The following is a 19,193-nucleotide window of genomic DNA, read 5'->3' on the forward strand; positions in this document are numbered from 1 at the left end:
ACCAGTCTCTCTAACAAGTACAATAGCAAAAATTTGTGAAAGAATTATCAAAAGTAGATGGGTAAAGTATTTAGAAAAAACAACGTACTAAATCCAAGGCAATTTGGATTCAGACAAGGACGATCATGCGTCACCAATTTAATATGTTTCTATTCAAGGCTAATAGATATAATACAAGAAAGAGATGGATGGGCTGATTGTGCATTTCTAGACCTAAAAAAAAGCTTTTGACAAAGTACCACATAAGAAGTTACTTAAGAAATTAGAAACTGAAGGAGGAATACAGGGCATACTGCTTAAATTGATGGAAGACTTTTTGCAAGAAAGAAAAATGAGAGTAGTGATAGGAGACAAACACTCAAAATGTGATGAAGTAATAAGTGGTGTTCCCCAATGAACAGTTTTGGCCCCAATAATGTTTGCTATACATATTAATGATATAGATAAAGAAATTGAAAGTTACATGAGCTTCTTTGCAGATGACGCAAAACTGTTAAAAAAAAAAAAGTGAAAACGGAAGAAGATTGTGAGTCACTACAGAGTGATCTCAATAAAGTATGAGAATGGAGTAGGAAGTGGGAGATGGAGTTCAATACCAAAAAGTGTAGTATAATGGAATCTAAAAAAAAAAAAAAAAAAAAAAAAAAAAAAAATAGAAGGATCACATAAATTGGGAGAAGAAGGAATAAAAAAAAGTAGAAAATGAGAAGGACCTGGGAGTCATTATTATGAATAATATGTCACCTGAGAAACATATAAACAAGATTTTTGGAGAAACTTATAATTTAATAAGAACAATCAAAGTGGCATTTACATACCTGGATGAAGAAATGGTGAAGAAAATATTAATCACTTTGATGAGACCAAGATTGGAATATGCAGCAACGATGTGGTCACCAAATACAAAAAAATGTATAACAAAACTTGAAAGAATACAAAGAGCAATTCCAAATTGGCACCAACACTCTCAAAACTAGCATATGAAGAGAGACTAGCAAAACTTGAGCTACAGACACTAGAGCAAAGAAGAGAGAGAGGAGATTTGATAACTATTTACAGAATCATGAAAGGCATAGAAATTATTGATAGAGAGAATCTAATAAAATGGGATGAAAGAAATACAAGAGGACACGGAAAGAAAATCAAGAAAGACAGCTATAGAAGAGATCTGAAAAAGAATAGCTTTCCTCACAGAGTAATAGACATTTGGAACATGTTAGATGAGAAAGTAGTATGTGCAAAAACAATACATGAATTTAAAAATAATTTAAATAAAATGAGATATAAAGACGGGACACCACGAGCATAGCTCCCCTTCCCGTAAAATACAACTAGGTAAATACAACTAGATAAATACACACACACGGCTCGGTGGCGGATTGGTAAAGCACTGGCCTCACAAGCCAGAGAACCGGGGTTCGGTTACCCGGCCGGGCGGAGATAAGTTGGGTTTGTCTCCTTTCACGTGTAACCCCTGTTCACCTAGCAGTGATTAGGTACGGGACGTTAGTCAAGGAGTTGTGACCTTGCTGTCCCGGTGTGTGGTGTGTGAGTGATCTCAGACCTACCAAGAGATCGGCAAATAATGAGCTCTGAGCTCAATGCCGTAGGGTGGTGTCTGGCTGTCTCGACAGAGACTGCAGCAGATCCGAGGTGAATACACACACACACACACACACACACACACACACACACACACACACACACACACACACACACACACACACACACACACACACACACACACATATATATATATATATACATATATATATATATATATACATATATATATATATATATGTGTGTGTGTGTGTGTGTGTGTGTGTGTGTGTGTGTGTGTGTGTAATAAAACCACTTGGAAAATAAAATGAAAGGTGACCGAACGTTTTCGTCTTTTGAAGACATTTTCAAAGGTAAAGAGTAAGGTAGCAGTGACAATATACATACAAAAGAAGCACAACATGAATATGAGTATGGGAATGTATAAATTGAATAACTTTGTAACATATAAAATTGTTGACAGTAGCCGGCTCAAGCGTCCGTCAGTGCTGAGAGATTGAGGTCATATGGACCTGTCCTAATTCCCCCCTAGTGTGCTTCTTTTGTATATATATTGTCACTGCTACCTTACCCTGTACCTTTGAAAATGTCTTAAAAAGACGGAAACGTTCGGTCACCTTTCATTTTATTTTCCAAGTGGTGTTATTACACATTTTGTGAATCACGTGTTTTTGTGATTTATTCGCATATATATATATATATATATATATATATATATATATATATATGTATATGTATATATATATATATATATATATATATACACACACACACCAAGAATTTTTAACGCCTTATAAGGGAGGTAGCCAATTCAAAGGCACATACCTACTCCCACCCATTCCAGTCCCATCCACCACCCTCTCCCCACTCTTATCTTAGCTCCTCATGGATAACGGGTCATCCCTGTGTCCCGCCCACTGCCCTGGATCAGAAACAATGCAGCAAGGCCGCTTCACTTAATCGGCGAACCTCCCTCTCTCCCCCCTCATGCAGAAAAAGAGAGATGGGGAGAAATCCCTTCGGTCTGTGTCAAAATATCATTCACACATAAGCACCTACCCCCAATCCCTTATTCCTCCCCTCCTTGCATAACAATATCGTACATACACGGTCACTCTCCCCTTACCCCTATTTCCTACCTTCTCCTTTCCTTGTTCAACAGACATTCCCCTTCTCAATGGCCCCTTCACCCCATCCATCCACCTCATCCTCGGTTGTCCCCTTAAATTCATTCCATCCACCTCTGCCTTCCGCACCTCTTTTACTAATATTGCATCATTCATTCTTTCCATGTGTCCAAACAATTCCAGTAATGTTTCATGAGCCCTATCTGCCATCTCCTTTTCCACTCCCACTCTCCTCCTTGTTTCTCACTCTATCTAGCCTAGTAATCCGTACCATACTTATCAGACATTTCATCATAAATACATTCAATTTTTTCGTTTCTGTCTTTCTTATGTTCCAAATCTCTGTCCCATACAACGCCGTCGACACAATCACCCCTTCATACAATCTCCTCATGGCATCCATTCCCATTAATTCTCATTACACTTTTTAATTCCCCAAGGCATTTACTTGCTTCCCTCAATCTACAGTTTACCGCCATCTCTATTCCTCCCTTTCTTGCCACATGCAACTCCAAATACCTAAAGCTATCCACTTCCTCTAGCCTCTCTCCTTTAAGACTAACTTGCAACTCACTGTTATCTTCTTCCCTTGTACATATCATCACCTTGCTACTACCCACATTTACTTTAAACTTTCTTCTGTCGCATACCTTCCCAATCTCTGTCACTAACTCTCTTAATCCCACCTCTGACCCTGCCACAAGCGCAGTATCATCAGCAAACAACAACTGGCTCACCTCCCACTTTTCTCCATTTTCTTTAACCATCTCCCATCCCCTGACCATTATCCTTGCCTTTACCTCCCACACCATCCCCGTCCATGCACACATTGAACACCCATGGGGATATGACACAACCCTGATGCAGTCCCACTTTTACCTCAAAACACTCACTCTCTCAATTTCCCATTTTAACACAGGCTGTACTACTCTCGTGAAAACTCTTGACTGCCCTTAACAACTTTCCCCCAATTCCATATATCTGCAAAATCTCCCACAGTGCCTTCTTGTCTACCCTGCCATATATATATATATATATATATATATGTATATATATATATATACATATATATATATATATATATATATATATATATATACATACATACATACATATACCAAGGCTTTTTTCCCCCTTACCAGGGGGGTAGCCAAAAAGGATAAGGCACAAAAACATTCCCACCCATTTCATCCCCGAAAACACTCCACACCCCTCCACCCTCCCTCCCATCTTAGCACCTCCTAGATGACGGGTCATCCCTGCACCCTGTCCACTGCCCTGGGTCAGAAGCAGTGTCGCAGGACACAGCACATCCACAGCAAGGCCGCTTAATAAAATCGGCGACCCCCCCTCTCCGTCCCCCCATATAAAGGAGAGGACGGGGAGAAATCCCTTCGGGCTGCGTCAAAATTTTTTGCTCACACACACTACCTCACCCCCATTCCCCCGTCCAATCCACCTCATGCATCACAACATTTTCCATATACAACCATTCTCCATTCACCCCTGTCTTCTGTCCTCTCCCGTCCTTCCTCAACCGACATTCCCCTCTTCCCCAAAGCCCCCTTCACCCCATCCATATATGTATATGCAGAAAGATCACTAAAAACAAGACGTGATCCACAAATTTTGCTGGTACCCACTAAAGAAATTGGAAGAAAACAGTAATTCCCAACCGATTTCCTTAGTGGTTACCAGAGAAAAAAAAAAAAAAAAAAAAAAAAAAAAAAAATATATATATATATATATATATACATATACATATATACGTATATATACATATATATGCAAAGTAGACCACTTGGAAAAAGAAACTAACGAAGCAGAGCGCTTTCGTATATTACATCTTCAGTGCAAAAAGTACATAGTAATAGATATGCATAGATTATATATACATGGAAAAAGGAACAAGGACAGTTGTTTCTTTTTCCATGTATATATAATCTATGCATATCTATTACTATGTACTTTTTGCACTGAAGATGTAATATACGAAAGCGCTCTGCTTCGTTAGTTTCTTTTTCCAAGTGGTCTACTTTCCATAAGTGAACACACGTACCCGTGCTCTTATTAGCATATATATATATATATATATATATATATATATATATATATATATATATATATATATATATATATATATATATATATAAATAGATAAAATGCAATATCAGTTAAGATGAAAGAAATAGATTAATAATATAGAACAAAATAATCAAACGGAAAGGTAGATAAATGAAATAAAAATATGATGGGGGCTAATGTTTTAAGGGGGGTTAAGCTCCTTATGGCTTGCGTTGTAACGATTGTCATCGCCTGGGCCGACAACACACGTTCCCCACCTGCCATCCTTTAGTGAAACATTGGTGTGCGAGTGTATATTCTCCCACGACCCCTGGAACTATTGGGTTAATATATACATACCCAAATTCTGATCTCCCTTCGTTGGATTCGGTGATGTGTGGGGGCTTGGGAAAGCGAATCTGAGGCATATGTTCCCGGTAACTCTACTGGACACATAGTAGGGACGGGCTTGCAACCTGCCCCCGTCAAAATCACCAAACCCACTGTGCGGAGTGCCGGGGGTGTTGCAAATGAGGCACGCACGTCGAGCCAGGCCCGGGACTAACCTCTGGCGGGCTCTCCATGTGGGCACCTGAAACATTCTTTCTTCCAGGACGACCGACTACCCTTTTTTATCGGCGGAGCTCAGGAACCTCAGATTGGATATAGTGGCTTTCTCAGAGATGAGAAGACCAGGCAGCGGCGAGATCATTAGAGAGGATTACACATACTTCTGGTCGGGCCGAACAGGTGCGACCCCCCACTCCGGTTGATGAAAGTATGATACTGTGAGGCTGAAGCACACCTTGGGCTTCATCTCGCTTATTGCAGCATATGTTCCTACTGAGGCATATAACCCTGAAAAGATGTTCTTTGTCAAGTTTGAATCTCCAGATGACTAGTGCCCACCACCAGACACGGTTGTTTTAGCCGGTTTTAATGCGGTTACTGGCACCGACAGAGCTGGCTATGAAGTATATATTGGCTCCCATGGTTCTGGAACTTAGAATATAAAAAAGTTCTCTCCTTCTGAACTTTGCAAAGTCCAGAAGGCTGAGGTTTGGCAGTTCTTAGTTCTAAAGACGAGAATCACGCCGATGGACATGGTATAGTAATGCCGGAGGAGTGGCTAAGGAGCTCGATCACATACTTGTTAGCACTCGTTGGAAGATCCTACAAAACTGCAAGGTCTATTGAAATGCTGAATTCTTTGGGACCGATCATAGACTTGTGGTCGCAACACTTAGACTGCGTATCAAGTCCAGGAGAATCCCGAGATGTAACGTACCTGGGTCTCATCTGGAGAACCTCAGGGATGATAGTTGTGCCCAGGAGTGTGCGGTGGCAATCTCTAATCGGCTTAAAGTACTTGACTCTGTTGAGGACCTTGAAGAACTGTTGAGTTTTTTTTTTTTTTTTTTTTTAACTTTAAGCTCCGAGAGCTGCCGAGGAGTGCGTTGGAGAGCGTCCAGGGTCGAGGACTGGTGTGGTGTCGCAGGAGACACTGGAGAGTATAGAGGTGGGCCGTGCTGCCAGAATGGCTGAGGACCTGGGCCGATACAGGTATCAGAAACGGTGGACTAGAGTTCTCATTAGAATGGACAAGGAGAGGTACGTCGCGTCAGGGGAATCGCTGAGGATGTCGAGGGCCAACTTAGTGCAAATAACTTTAGGTCTGCTTACCGAACCTTGAAAACACTCCTCTCCAAATCTGTGACCTAGAGGAGCACAATCCGAATAGCTGAAAGTGAGTTAGTGCCAGGTGTGGAGGGATGTGTTCCCTTTGCCGAGTACGTTGGGCAGTTATTCTTCAGTGACCCTTGAAGAAGACAGTTTCTTCTCGATGGTATTTAGGTGGCGGCTCCTGATCCACTGATAGACGAATCTCTGCCCTCTTTGACAGAGGTTAAAGAGGCTGTAAGTTGAAGGGTTGTAAGTTGCTGTAAGTTGAAGGCAGATGGCATCTACAACATATGTGCGGAATTGCTGAAAGATGGAGGTGAGACCATGATCCGCGGGTTGCACGCAGCACTAGCAATCCGGTGCCATTCCTTCTGACTGGAAAAAGGGTCTAGTTGTTTCGTCAGGAAGGGGGAAGAAGACCGACATGACTGTAACAACTACTTCGTCATTACACTGTTCGGTGTTCCAAGTAAGGTGTTTGCCCATTTATTACTGACATGGGTTCGTTCACATCTGCTAAAGTTTCACGAGGCCTGAACACTCTGGATTTATGCCAGGTAAGTCTACAAATGATCGGTTCCTAGCGCCTCATATTATTGTGGAGTGCCGACATGAGTTTCAACAGGGGTTTCTTGCCGTTTATATTGATCTCAAGAAGGCGTTTGACCTCGTGCATCGTGGAATGCTCTGGAATCTTCTGCGGATCCGTTGGATTCCTGCAAGGATTATTGACCTGATATCTGGCTTATACTCTGGGACAGAGAGTGCTGTAAAGTATAGAAGGGGCGTGTCTAGCTTCTTTCCTGTTAATTCAGTAGTGAGACAAGGGTGTGTCCTCGCCCCAACACTTTTCAACACCTGCATGGTCTGGGTATTGGGCAGAGTTGTCGACTAATGTCGTCGCGGAGGAGATTCGCTGATCTTGTGTTTCCTGATGATGCTGTCCTTCTTGCGGAATCGTTGGAGGCACTGGTTGTAACCCTTGGGTCACTTCACAGGGAAGCGAGACTTCTTGGGCCTCAGGTCTTCTGGACCAAGACCAAGGTCCAGGAGTTTAGGGTCATACTGGGTGACACACTTCAATCAATTTCTGCATATAACGAGGACATTGAAGTCTTGGAAGCCTTTACATATATTGGTAATGTAGTGTATAACAGTGGTAGGTCATGTCATGAAGTACTTCGTAGGATTAGCATTGCCTATGGTGTTATGGACTCACTCAACCAGAGTATATGGTGCTGTCGTTGTTTATGCAGGGGGACTAAGATTCGAATCTTCAAGTCAATTGTGCTCCCCATCTTGTTGTACGGCTGTGATACATGGACATTAGATGCTGACCTGAAGAGGCACCTCGATGTCTTTGGTACTAAATGTCTTCGGAAAATCATGGGTTATCGCTGGAATGACTTTGTATCAAACTAGAGACTGTGCTGTGAGACTCAGTCTAGGCCAGTTACCAGCATAATTCGCGAACGTCAACTCCGGCATGTGGCACGTTTCCCTGATGTTGATCCTATTCAGCGTTGTCTCTACAAGAGACAACCCTCGATGGACGAGATGAAGAAGGTGACACCCACAGAATCCATGGGTGGGGAAGTCAATCAAACCTGTCGAGAGTTGTTTGGAATGGGAAGTGTGTCTGCATGGAAGCTCGCTCGGAGAGAGCGTAGGGACTGGATCCGGCGTGTGAGTGAAGTAAAGTGCTTCCTGGCATATGCCCCCAATTGATGATATTGATGAATGTAGTGAAGATATCAAAGAAGGTACTGGAGGAAGACGGTCCAGTCATGTGATAACAAAGGACGAGGCGTATGTACATGTATTCTATTTTTCATTCTGAACTGTATACCATAATAATGATCTTTTTTGCATGCGTAACGGAAATGGCAAATGGAATATCAGCCACTTAACGATCTATCATCTACATGTGGGGGGAGGGGAGATAGAAATGGAGGTTAGAATACGCAGAAAAATGGAAAAAAAAATACCGACCTAGTTGGAAGAAAACTGCAAAAATTATAATCTCAACATAGCAGTGTGAAAAAGAAGGAAGACTAGAAGAGGACAAAGCAGGCCCGCAGCCAGAACGACTTTGGGGACGGGTTTCCTGCATATACTGATCTAACTTGTATAGCACTTACGAAAAAAAAAAAAAAAGAATAAACGAACAAATCAATATTGTGACACCACTGCTAAAACACCAGACACAAACACTAATCATAATCATCAGGCAGGGTCAACAGTGCATTGACCATTATGTAAGGGTTCTCCAGTGTAAGCACGTGCATGCAAGAGGCGCCAAATTGCAAGATAATAAATTGAGGGCATATATTTGCAGCAAAGAATATTCTCGAAACCCATTAGTGTGCACCGTTTTATTTTGACAATCGATATATCCGAAAACTGACTGAAAATTACAAATATATGAGCTTGAGAGTTTGGGGGGGGGTTACTATTTTAGATGACTAAGCTCACCCCCTGCGCCCCCCCCCCCCCGCCCGGCTACAGACCTGGGATAAAGATATAGCTTTTTCGTAGTCTTCTCTCATGTAGATATAGGCTGAGAAAATGCTTTAACTCAGTCACCTCATTTTTAAAGTCGCAGGAAATTATGTCTGAAAACACCATACAGTTCATATAATTATCCTAGAAGAAAATTTAATCGTATCGCTTCATTACTGTCGAAAGCAAATCAGTACTTCGTTTCTTATGGATAGACTCTTTTATTGCCAAAATTTAAATCTATATATACGCAAATATATCACGTTTGCTTGCGCGTGCAATACGCATGTTGAAATCTGCTGGTTGCATGGGTTACATAATACAGAATGAAACAAAAACGCATCAATTTTTACTCTTAGAACGCTTATAGGAATTACTTGAACCTTCTTGGATTGCTTTGCTATCAATAGATTTCTTTGTTTACAATGCCTTCGAGTGTTCTGCTATGACGAAGAAAGCATGGCATCGGTGTTACAAATAATTGGATTAATTAGAAATGGAACTAGGACCACTCATACAATTGTCTCAAAACAAATGTGTAACAGATGGCCATCGGGGGAAAAGGTTTTTGAAGACCTTAGTTCTCGAAGGAGATATGGTAAGATTGGTGAATTGGGTGATGGAAGTAGATGTATTAAATCTCCACGGTTTTCTTCTAGTTTTCTAACATATTATTAACAAACTACTGTAGAACAAGTTAATTGTTTAAATGTGCAAGTATTTCAATGATTTGTTAGTCATGTCAGCAGAATCTAAAAAATTATTGACAATCTCGAGCCTGCATTATCTCCTCACTTCAAGTGTTGAGAGTTGATTCAAATTGTTTTTCATAGACATAGGTAATAATAATAATTGTAGAACAGCAGTAATCTTGATATGCAGATTCTGAGTCACTTGTTCAGATATGCACAGGAATCCTAGATGTCCCATTGGCATATGCAATTCCTCCTTGACCTCTAGATTAGAGAGAGGTCAGGGGGAGGAATTGCAAAGTTTAACACTAGTCACTAGAGTCTAATGTTAAACTTTGCAAAATCATATCATATTATCATGAAAATTGGTAAAAAAAAAATTAGAAATGCACACCTACACAATATAGCATCAGAAAATTAATTATTGATTTTGTAAATTATAATAATACATCAACATAATATACGTTTTTCTTGGCGAAAATCAATGACAAAAAACCTTGCTAAAAGCAAATATACTACCAATATTGTTGTCTATCCAGTCCAGTCACTGTCAGTTAGACAGTGGCAAACATGTTGTGTACCAGGTATTTTCCAACTCAAGGTGACATTAAACAACGCTGTTACAAAGACAATAGGGGTTCCTTCAAGCTATGCAACAACTCTATTCTGTGCAGTCCGATGGAGTACTTAATCAGGCTGTCAGCATCTGTGACAATGATGATGACCTCCAGTGATCTTTAGAATTACAGGTATTGCATTACTAAATACAGCTTAGGTTATGTAGGTTAAGTAAGTTAGGTTAGGTTAGAATAGACAAATTTACCCTTTCATTTCTTCAACCTTGGCATCTATCAAAACAAACATGGTGTAACACACCGTGACTTCATTTGTTAGTAAATTGGTTTTAGCAACTTTTTGCTATTAATTTCTGCCAAGAAAAATGTATATTACATTGATGTAATATAATTTACAAAATTAATCATTAATTATCTATTTTTATGTTGCATAGATGTGCACCTCAAAAAATTTACCTGAAAATGTTATAGAGAAGATTAATTTTGTATTGTCCAAACAGGTTTGAAAAAAAAAAAAAATGCTTGGAAAATGTGTTGTCCTGAGTTTACCTTGTCTTGAGTAGGACTAAGGCAAAATTATGTGTTTATGCATGTATAGTAATTGAATTGTTATTACATTCATTTCTAGTACATAGAATATAATTGGGACTTGTTTGCCTATTTACCCAGAGCCTATTACGAATACTTAGTATAGCTTTAGTATAGTTTAAAAGAGACCAGGGGCAATATATGGATTGATTGATATGTTGTTAACCAGAATGCATTATTATATCATTCTTGTCTTGTGTCCTACTTTGTAGACACCATATACAATCTGACAACAACCACTGTAGATAATTAGACTGAGTTTGAACTGACTAATGCAGGTTTTCACAAAGAATAAAAGATTGTGAGATGAGGATGAAAATAAGTGTGTGATATTGAAGTCATCTTTCAATAGGGATGACATATATCTGGCACCTTTTTATTTTAGTCAATGTATTTAAAAGGATAGTATAAGGAAGTAGTTATGTATACAAATTGATAGCAGGGAACAATGATAATTGTTGCCCAGAATTTCATTGACTGGAAATTCACACCCTCAGAGTGGCTTGCAGTGTTTCTCAAGTGTCCTCCCATAGACCTCTTTGGGAAGAAATGTTGGATCCCTTGTTTTTGTAGTAGGAGGAGGGGAGAAGTCTTCAGGTTTAGCTATGTGGAAAGGGAAAGGAAATTGTCAAAGCTGTGATCATGTATCCTGTTTGGAAACCAATCCCTTTGGGTTGCACTTTCAGGTTGAAGTGAGGGGTGATGGGTTTTGAAGATGGACAATAGGGACACAATCTGTTGTCTCAAATCTCTTGCTGGAAACCCATGGCTCATTGGTAACTGGCAACAATCACTGGATTGGCCCTTAAGTCACTCAAGGAAAAAAAATATTGTTTTATTGTCTGGGTTGAGACAATTCTTTTAGCTATCCATCTTGCAAGATCGCCACTTAAAGTTATCTGTTGTTGGTCTCATAGTAGGGAAAGTAAAATATCTATCATTGCTTTATAGTGTTTACTATAAAAAATATATAATTTTAATGTTTTATTTTATAATTAAAAATGTTTTCTAATCTACAGTACCAGCATGTCGATTGTGTATGCGCCATCAGTCCACTCGCACCCATAGTAGGCAGGAACAAGGACAGACCAAAAGGAGAGTGAAGAAAAAACTAACCACTGATGTTATTCAAGGTATTTTCCTGCATAATAGAACATGATGGAAATAAATTTGATTCTTCTTTGTGTCATGCTTGATAGTTTGATTCACATGATCAGTGTTATATTTTTATTTAGCATATATATATATATATATATATATATATATGTATATATATATATATATATGTATGTATAATATATATATATATATGTATATATATATATATGTATATATATACATATGTATATATATATATATACACACACACACACACACACACACACACACACACACACACACACACACACACACACACACACACACACACATACATACATACACACACACACACACACATACATATACCAAAAGCTCTTTCCCCCTAACAAGGGAGGTAACTCCACTCCCACCCATTACATCCCTTCACACTCCACCCCCATCCACCCCCTCTCTCTCTCTCTCTCATTCTTATCTTGTCTCCTCCTGGATGATGGGTCATCCCTGCATCTCACCCACTGCTCTGGGTTAGGAGTGTCGTAAGACACAGCACATCCACAGCAAGGCTGCTTCATTAAATCAGTGACCCCCCCCTCTGTCCCCTCATGCAGCAAAGGAGAATATGGGGAGAAATCCCTTTGGGCTGCATCAATTTATTTTTCTCACCTACTTCATCTCCCACCCAGTCCCCCTCATGCATCACAGCATCATCCATACACAACCATTCTCCATTCACCCCTACCTTCTGTTCTCACCCATCCTTCGTCAACAGACTTTCCTCTCTTTCCCAATGCCTCTTTTATCCATCCATCCATCTCATCCTTGGTTGCCCCCTCATGTTCACTCCTTCCACCTCTGCCTACCTCTGCCTTCCACACCTCTTTTACTAATCTTCCTTCACTCATTCTTTCCACATATATATATATATATATATATATATATATATATATATATATATATATATATATATATATATATACACCTATTTTATTTATATTCATTATATATGTATGCATCTGTGGTGTGACCGTCCTTCATTGAATGTGTACCCTGGGTTGCAGACAGGGGATTGGCCATATGATAGTATGACTCACTACGAATAATGTGGTGACTTTCTGGCTATTGCTAATAAGCAGTCATGGGCAAAATGGCATTAGCTCTGTTGATTGGAAAGGGCTGAGTACTTGCAATACATAGTCACTAAATCTTTCTGTAACCTCTCTAACATTGTTGTGAGGTGAGTTAAGAATGCTTTTACAGCTATACTTCCCCCAGTCCTTGGCACTCTACCACATATGCTGGCTCCATTGACGGGAGCTTAGGCAAGGTACTATAGTCGCACACAACTGGTTGTTTTATGTCTCCCTTGCCATTGGACACCAGTTGTGGCCAAGTGTGCTCAGATGCTGGAGTGCTTGCTTTATTCTGTACCTAAATCTCCTCTTTGCTCTGGTTTCCATATGCTCTTATAGAGGATAAGATTGATCTTCATTTATGAAGGGTTACTAAAAGCATTGTTGCCAGATAAATCTGTTGAAAAACAAAGGCTTTGAGTAGAAATTGTTCTGTCAGTCTGTATACCAAAGGCCTCTTCACCCAGATAAGATGGGTTGCTAGCCAAGGCATCCACCCACCTCCACCCATTCTAATCCCATCCACCAACCATTGTTTCCCTCTCATCATAGTTCTTCATGGATGAAGTGTCATCCCTGATTCCTGCCCATTGTTCAAGTCAGAAGTAATACAACAAGACACACTACATCTCCAGCAGGGCTGCTTCATTTACATGGTGACCTTCCCTTCTTTCCATGTGACCAAACCACCCTAATAATATTTCATCAGCACTGTCTGCCAGGTCCTTTTCCACCCCCACTCTTTTTCTCACATCCTCATATCTTAGCCTATCCAACCATACTTCTCAGATACTTCATCTCATTTCTGCCTCTCTTAAGTCCCAAGTCTTGGCCCCATACAGTGTCGTAAGCACAATCACCTCTTCATATAATATTTTTGCATCCATTCCCAAATGCTTATCTCATGACAATTTTCAGTCCCTCAAGACATTTACCTAAGACTTAGTATTAGTTCTAATGTTTATCTTTGAATTTCAATTTCAGTGAAAGAAGAAAGCATTTCTCAGTCTAGAGCAAAAATAAAAAGGCTCACTTCCAAGTCATTTGATGTTGACAAGACTCTTGGAATTTTACCGGCCACATCATTTCACGGTACGCCATCACAAGCAGCAGCAGCAGCATCTCTGGGATTAGATGCTAGCCCTGAAGATATTGCAGACTTATTATATCCCACATCATTAGAGAGTAGTGAAGTGCCATCCAATAGTTTGAACTTCCCTGATAGAAATTCAGTTGCATCAGGTGAAGATGTGAGATGGCCTGAGGTGGATGCTCATGAATCTGTTATTTCAAATAGTGATATTGGTAACTCATATATTCATTCCAGTAATATAGCTGATACCTTAAGAACTTTAGAAGGGTCCATTTCAGAAGGAAGTACTGGGTTAGAAGATAATGTGAATTATGGTGAAAGAACTAGTGCTGATTTAAGAGGATTAGAGGATTTAATGTGTGATGTGACATCATTTAAGAATATACCATCTTTGGACATAAATAAGATTTCTGAAGATGTGATCAGGAGTGTTGAATCAAAAGAAAAATTACAGAAAAAAAAGAGTCGGACTGTAACAGAAAAGAGCATAAAAAGTGGCCAAGAAGAGGATTTTATAGCTTTAGAAAATGAAGAGGATATGTTTCTAGATAGAGATCAGTTTAGAGATCTCTGGAGTTCTGGAAATGAAGGGCACAAAAATACAAAAATTGAAGACACAACTCAGGCTCAGAAGAAAAAGAAAACCAAAGCGCAGGTAGAACAAGAAAACCGCAAACTTATCGAAGAAGCCAAAAGGAGAGGACGAGAAGTCAGTTTCAATCAAACACTGGAGGCATACCTTAGTGTCTGTGTAAGTATTTATGATTGTATATTAGTCATTTTTATCTTTCTGGCTAGTTCAGATAAGGTTTTGAGGCAATTAGTGGCAGAATTAAGGGTATATATGTGAAAGGAGTAAATTGACTCGTATTTATATTAATTTTTTGGAACCCTAATTGTCACATTTTAACTTCATAGTTTACTCCAAGAAGTACTTTTCATGTCTGGTTCCCTTCCAAGAAATCTGCCATTAATTTGAGCAGTTTGCCTTCAGTGTTGCCCAGTAGGCATAAGGGAGTCAGGATGTCAAACAAGCTTTTAACTTATTTTTACTGAATGCATACATGCTTTGGATTAACCTCTTCACTCCGGGGCACATCGCACGTCTGGCAGCATTAGCTGCCCGACGTGCGATGTTGTGTCATAATAATCACATGATAAAAAATAAAGTCACTGCTCAATTGCTCGTTCTCTTTCACCCGTGAATTTTGATAACCATAGAAAATATGATGAAGCCAGTTTAGAGAGAGTGAGGGTCACACAGGTACAACTACAATAAATATAATCAAGACGCCGACGTCGGCATCATCGCGTACCCACTTGCTCCTCATGACGCCTACGTAGGCGTCACCGTATGGAAGTGGTTAATAACTTATTTTTACTGAACACATACATGCTTTGCATTAATAACTTGTGTGGATATCTTTCTTTTGATACATTTGTGCAAACTGATTATCTCTCCATACCAAGTGTTTCTTCCCCTTATAAGGGAGGTAGCCAGTCAAGGCATCCACCAATACCCACCCATTTCACTCCCATCCACTAACCTTTGTTGCTCTCTCATCTTAGCTCCTTGTGGATGAAGGGTCATCCTTGTCTCGTAGCCACTGCCTGGGTCAGAAGCAATGCAGTAAGACACAGTACATCCATGGCAGGGCTGCATCGCTTATTTGGTGACCCTCCCTCCTAGTCTGCTTCTGTGGAAATTGGGGAGGTTGCCAATTAAATAAAGTGGCCTTGCTATGGATGTGCTGTGTCTTGCTGCATTGGTTCTGACCCAGGGGAGTGGACGAGATGTAGGGATGACCTGTTATCCAATCCAGGAGAAGCCAAGATGAGAGGGAAGGAGGGAGGGGAGGTGAATGGGAATGAAATTGGGGAGTGTAATTATGTCTTTTGACTTTGGCTATCTCTCTTGTAAGGGGGAAAAACCCCTGGTATATGTATGTATATATATATTATTATTATTTATTTTATTTTATTTTATTTTAATGTTATTATTTATTTATTTTTATTAAAACATTTTCAATGTCAACCCTGGCTCAGAGCCCCTTTCGCCCCATCCATCTATCTTGTCCTTGATCATCTCCTCAAGTTCACTCCATCCACCTCTGCTTTCCACACTCTGTGCTACTCATTCTTCACTCATTCTTCACTCATTCTTTCCATGTATCCAAACCATTCCAATAATTTCTTTTATGCATTCATGTAATAGGGTTGTTTCCAAACTTTAGGTAATATATACATGTTTTTTTTATTTCTTATTTTTTCAGGTGAATGTTGGTATGCTGAACCGTGCTACCCACACTTTAATGTATTATCGTCGATTAGCCAAGTCTACTTCCTCCCTTCCAGTCAAATCTGTGGGAGCATATAATGTATTGTTTTTTGGGCATGCAGAGAAAGTAAGTATTCTTTTCCTGTAGGCACAGGAAATATTGAATGCCTTAATCTGTATCTAATGTTATTACACAATGATTTAACTTGAAGAAAGGATATGGATGTGCTAATGACCTGTCATCTGTGAGGAGCTAAGATGAGAAGGAGGAAAGGGTGGTGGATGGGAGTGGGTACATGATTTTTGACTTGGCTACCTCCCTTATATGGGGGAAAAAGCTCTTGGTTAATAGATTTAATTTGAAGATTTATTACATACATTCCAAAAGCCCTTTCCCCCCATATAATGTGGATGGGTAAGTCAAAGAATACACCCTTTATATATACATTGAAACTTGTTTATTGCCTCATTCATCTCGGCACTTCATTGATGAAGCATCATCCCTGTCACATACCACACTACTTGGGGTGAAGGCATTGTATTGAGATATAGCACTTGTACAGTAGGGCCCACAAACCAAAGCTGGTTCACCCCACTGCTTCCCTCCATTTAGTATCCTTTTATAACATGCAGGGGAACATGACAGTGTCATTTTTGTTCTGCTGTAAAGCTCCAATGGAAAATGAATAACTGGATGGTGAAAGAGAGATTTAAGGAGGGTAGTAGAAGTTGAGAGTAACTCTTTGAAGGTAGATTGTTTTTCTATTATACATACATATACAAAAGGCTTTTTTCCCCCTTACAAGTGAGGTAGCCAAAGTCAAAAGGCATAATTCCAATCCCACCTATTTCATCCCCACTCACTGCACTCCCATTCACCACCCCTCCCTTCCTCTTTTCTTGGCTCCTCTTTCTATTATAAAGGAATATAAAGAGTCTGTAGGGGTGTCAAAGACCCTAAAATATTTTATGAAAAAAAAAAAAAAATGGAGTTGTATTGTTAGGGATGAGTTATGAGTACCAGGATGAGGTGGCTCTGCAGAATGGAGAGCTAAGCTGTCCATTATCAAAACCTGTCAATCCCCTCACATTCTTTAGGAGGTGCATGGGACTCAGTCCTCAGACTGGGCCCAAGATATAGAAGCAGCCCTGCTGTTGATGTGCTGTGTCTTGCTGCATTGTCTCTCACTTGAGCATAGGCATGAGGAGCTAAGATGAGAGAGAAACAATGGGTGATGGATGGAAGTGGGTGCATGCCTTGGCTGGCTACCTCCATCTAGGCACTCCTCCAGTCCTCTGACACTCTCTCCTCCCTTAGACACACATTAGACAACCTCACTAGCCAGTCCACTATAACTGGTTTTATGTAAGGAGTATTATTTCTAAAAATGGTGAGACATCTTACAAGACTGATTGAAATATAAGAAAATATGCAATCCAATTGAACTATGGAAGAAGATGTTAAACTTATTTCTGTAGTGAATGCAAAGGTGGGTGGAATAAGGTTTGTCTCATTAATTGGTGACTACTCCCAAGGATATTTTTATGAGAATATTAAAACCCACAAAGAAGGAAATCATTAAGACCCATCACTTCACAAATTCCAACCCCTTCATATATTGTTACCAAAAAGCTTCAAAGTATAATCTCTCCCTGTATACCAAACAACTCCCTATGGTCAACAGATGGATTTATAGATATAGTGGGGTTGAATAAACCTGATGGCTTCATAGCATTGTTGGATGCAGTCAGTCTCTCAACCGACTTAGAACAAATTATATCATTCTGAACTATGTATATTATCAACCTGACCTTGCACCACCCTCTCTTCCAATAAACACCTTGGAAGAACTACTTCAAATCTGTATGACAGAGGTTCCCTTCAGATGTCCTGAAGGAAACCTAAATGTTCAACCTGATGGTGTTGTGATGGGGTCACTCCTCAGGGTCCGTTTTGCCCAGGCCTTTATGTCAGCAGTAAAGGAAACAGTATTCCAAGGTATTAGGTGAACCCTCAGATATACTGTACATATATTGATGATATCTTTGTCTGTACACATTCTCTTGAATGCCCAGAAACCTTGAGATCACAGTTACAATAGATTACAGGCTTATCCTTGACAGTAGAGATAAATGTTGATATTAAGCTTCCTTTTAGATTTTCTTATGAATTCTAATTCTTGGGAGTTCATGAACAACATTTATCATAAACCAACTATGACAAATATATGAATGGTAAAGATAAATGTATAGGGTTACAGTTATCCACCTACTCCCTCCTACATAATCTTATTGGTACCACCAACTGCAAGGTCAGCCTGCAGGCTATCTTCTGTCCTCTCCTGTCCTTTCTCAACATTCCCCTCTTTCCCAAAGCCCCTTTTATCCCATCCATCCATCTCATCCTAGGTCACCCCCTCATGTTCACTCCTTCCACCTCTGCCATCCACACCTCTTTTACTAATCTTTCTTCACTCATTCTTTCCATGTGTCCAAACCATCCCAGTACTCTTTCATCAACCCTATCTCCCAACAATTAATAAATTTATTAACTGGATTGATTTTAGTAATTTGTATATTTCATTCTTTCAGGGTAATTATAGAAGAATGAAAGAATTGTTGGGAGTCATGCAAGAAGACATGTTAGTACCAGACTGCAATACATACATTTCATTTTTAGTATGCCTTGCAACACAACCAGCAACTCCAAAAACCACAAAGCGAGTTGAAGAACTTATTTCTCAGTTAGAGTCTAAGGTATGGATAAAATTGTTCTATTTTTAACACTTGGTCTCAT

At 39.8% G+C, this 19,193-nt stretch overlaps 1 protein-coding gene across 2 annotated transcripts in view; it reads left to right on the forward strand.

Moving 5' to 3' along the window:
- The first annotated feature begins 9,377 nt into the window (after positions 1–9,377).
- Positions 9,378–19,193, forward strand: part of PolrMT (mitochondrial RNA polymerase) — a 41,239-nt gene continuing 31,423 nt past the window's right edge. For both annotated transcript variants that reach the window (XM_076201550.1, XM_076201551.1), the window contains exons 1-5: positions 9,378–9,537; positions 11,814–11,927; positions 14,010–14,869; positions 16,392–16,523; positions 18,989–19,153. In XM_076201550.1, coding sequence (XP_076057665.1) covers positions 9,399–9,537; positions 11,814–11,927; positions 14,010–14,869; positions 16,392–16,523; positions 18,989–19,153 — 1,410 coding nt within the window. In that variant the 5' untranslated portion in view covers positions 9,378–9,398. The remainder of the gene's footprint in view (positions 9,538–11,813; positions 11,928–14,009; positions 14,870–16,391; positions 16,524–18,988; positions 19,154–19,193) is intronic.

This window comes from Oratosquilla oratoria, chromosome 18, assembly GCF_046742065.1.
Source record: "Oratosquilla oratoria isolate Oo_2021 chromosome 18, ASM4674206v1, whole genome shotgun sequence".
Classification (NCBI taxonomy): Eukaryota; Metazoa; Arthropoda; class Malacostraca; order Stomatopoda; family Squillidae; genus Oratosquilla; species Oratosquilla oratoria.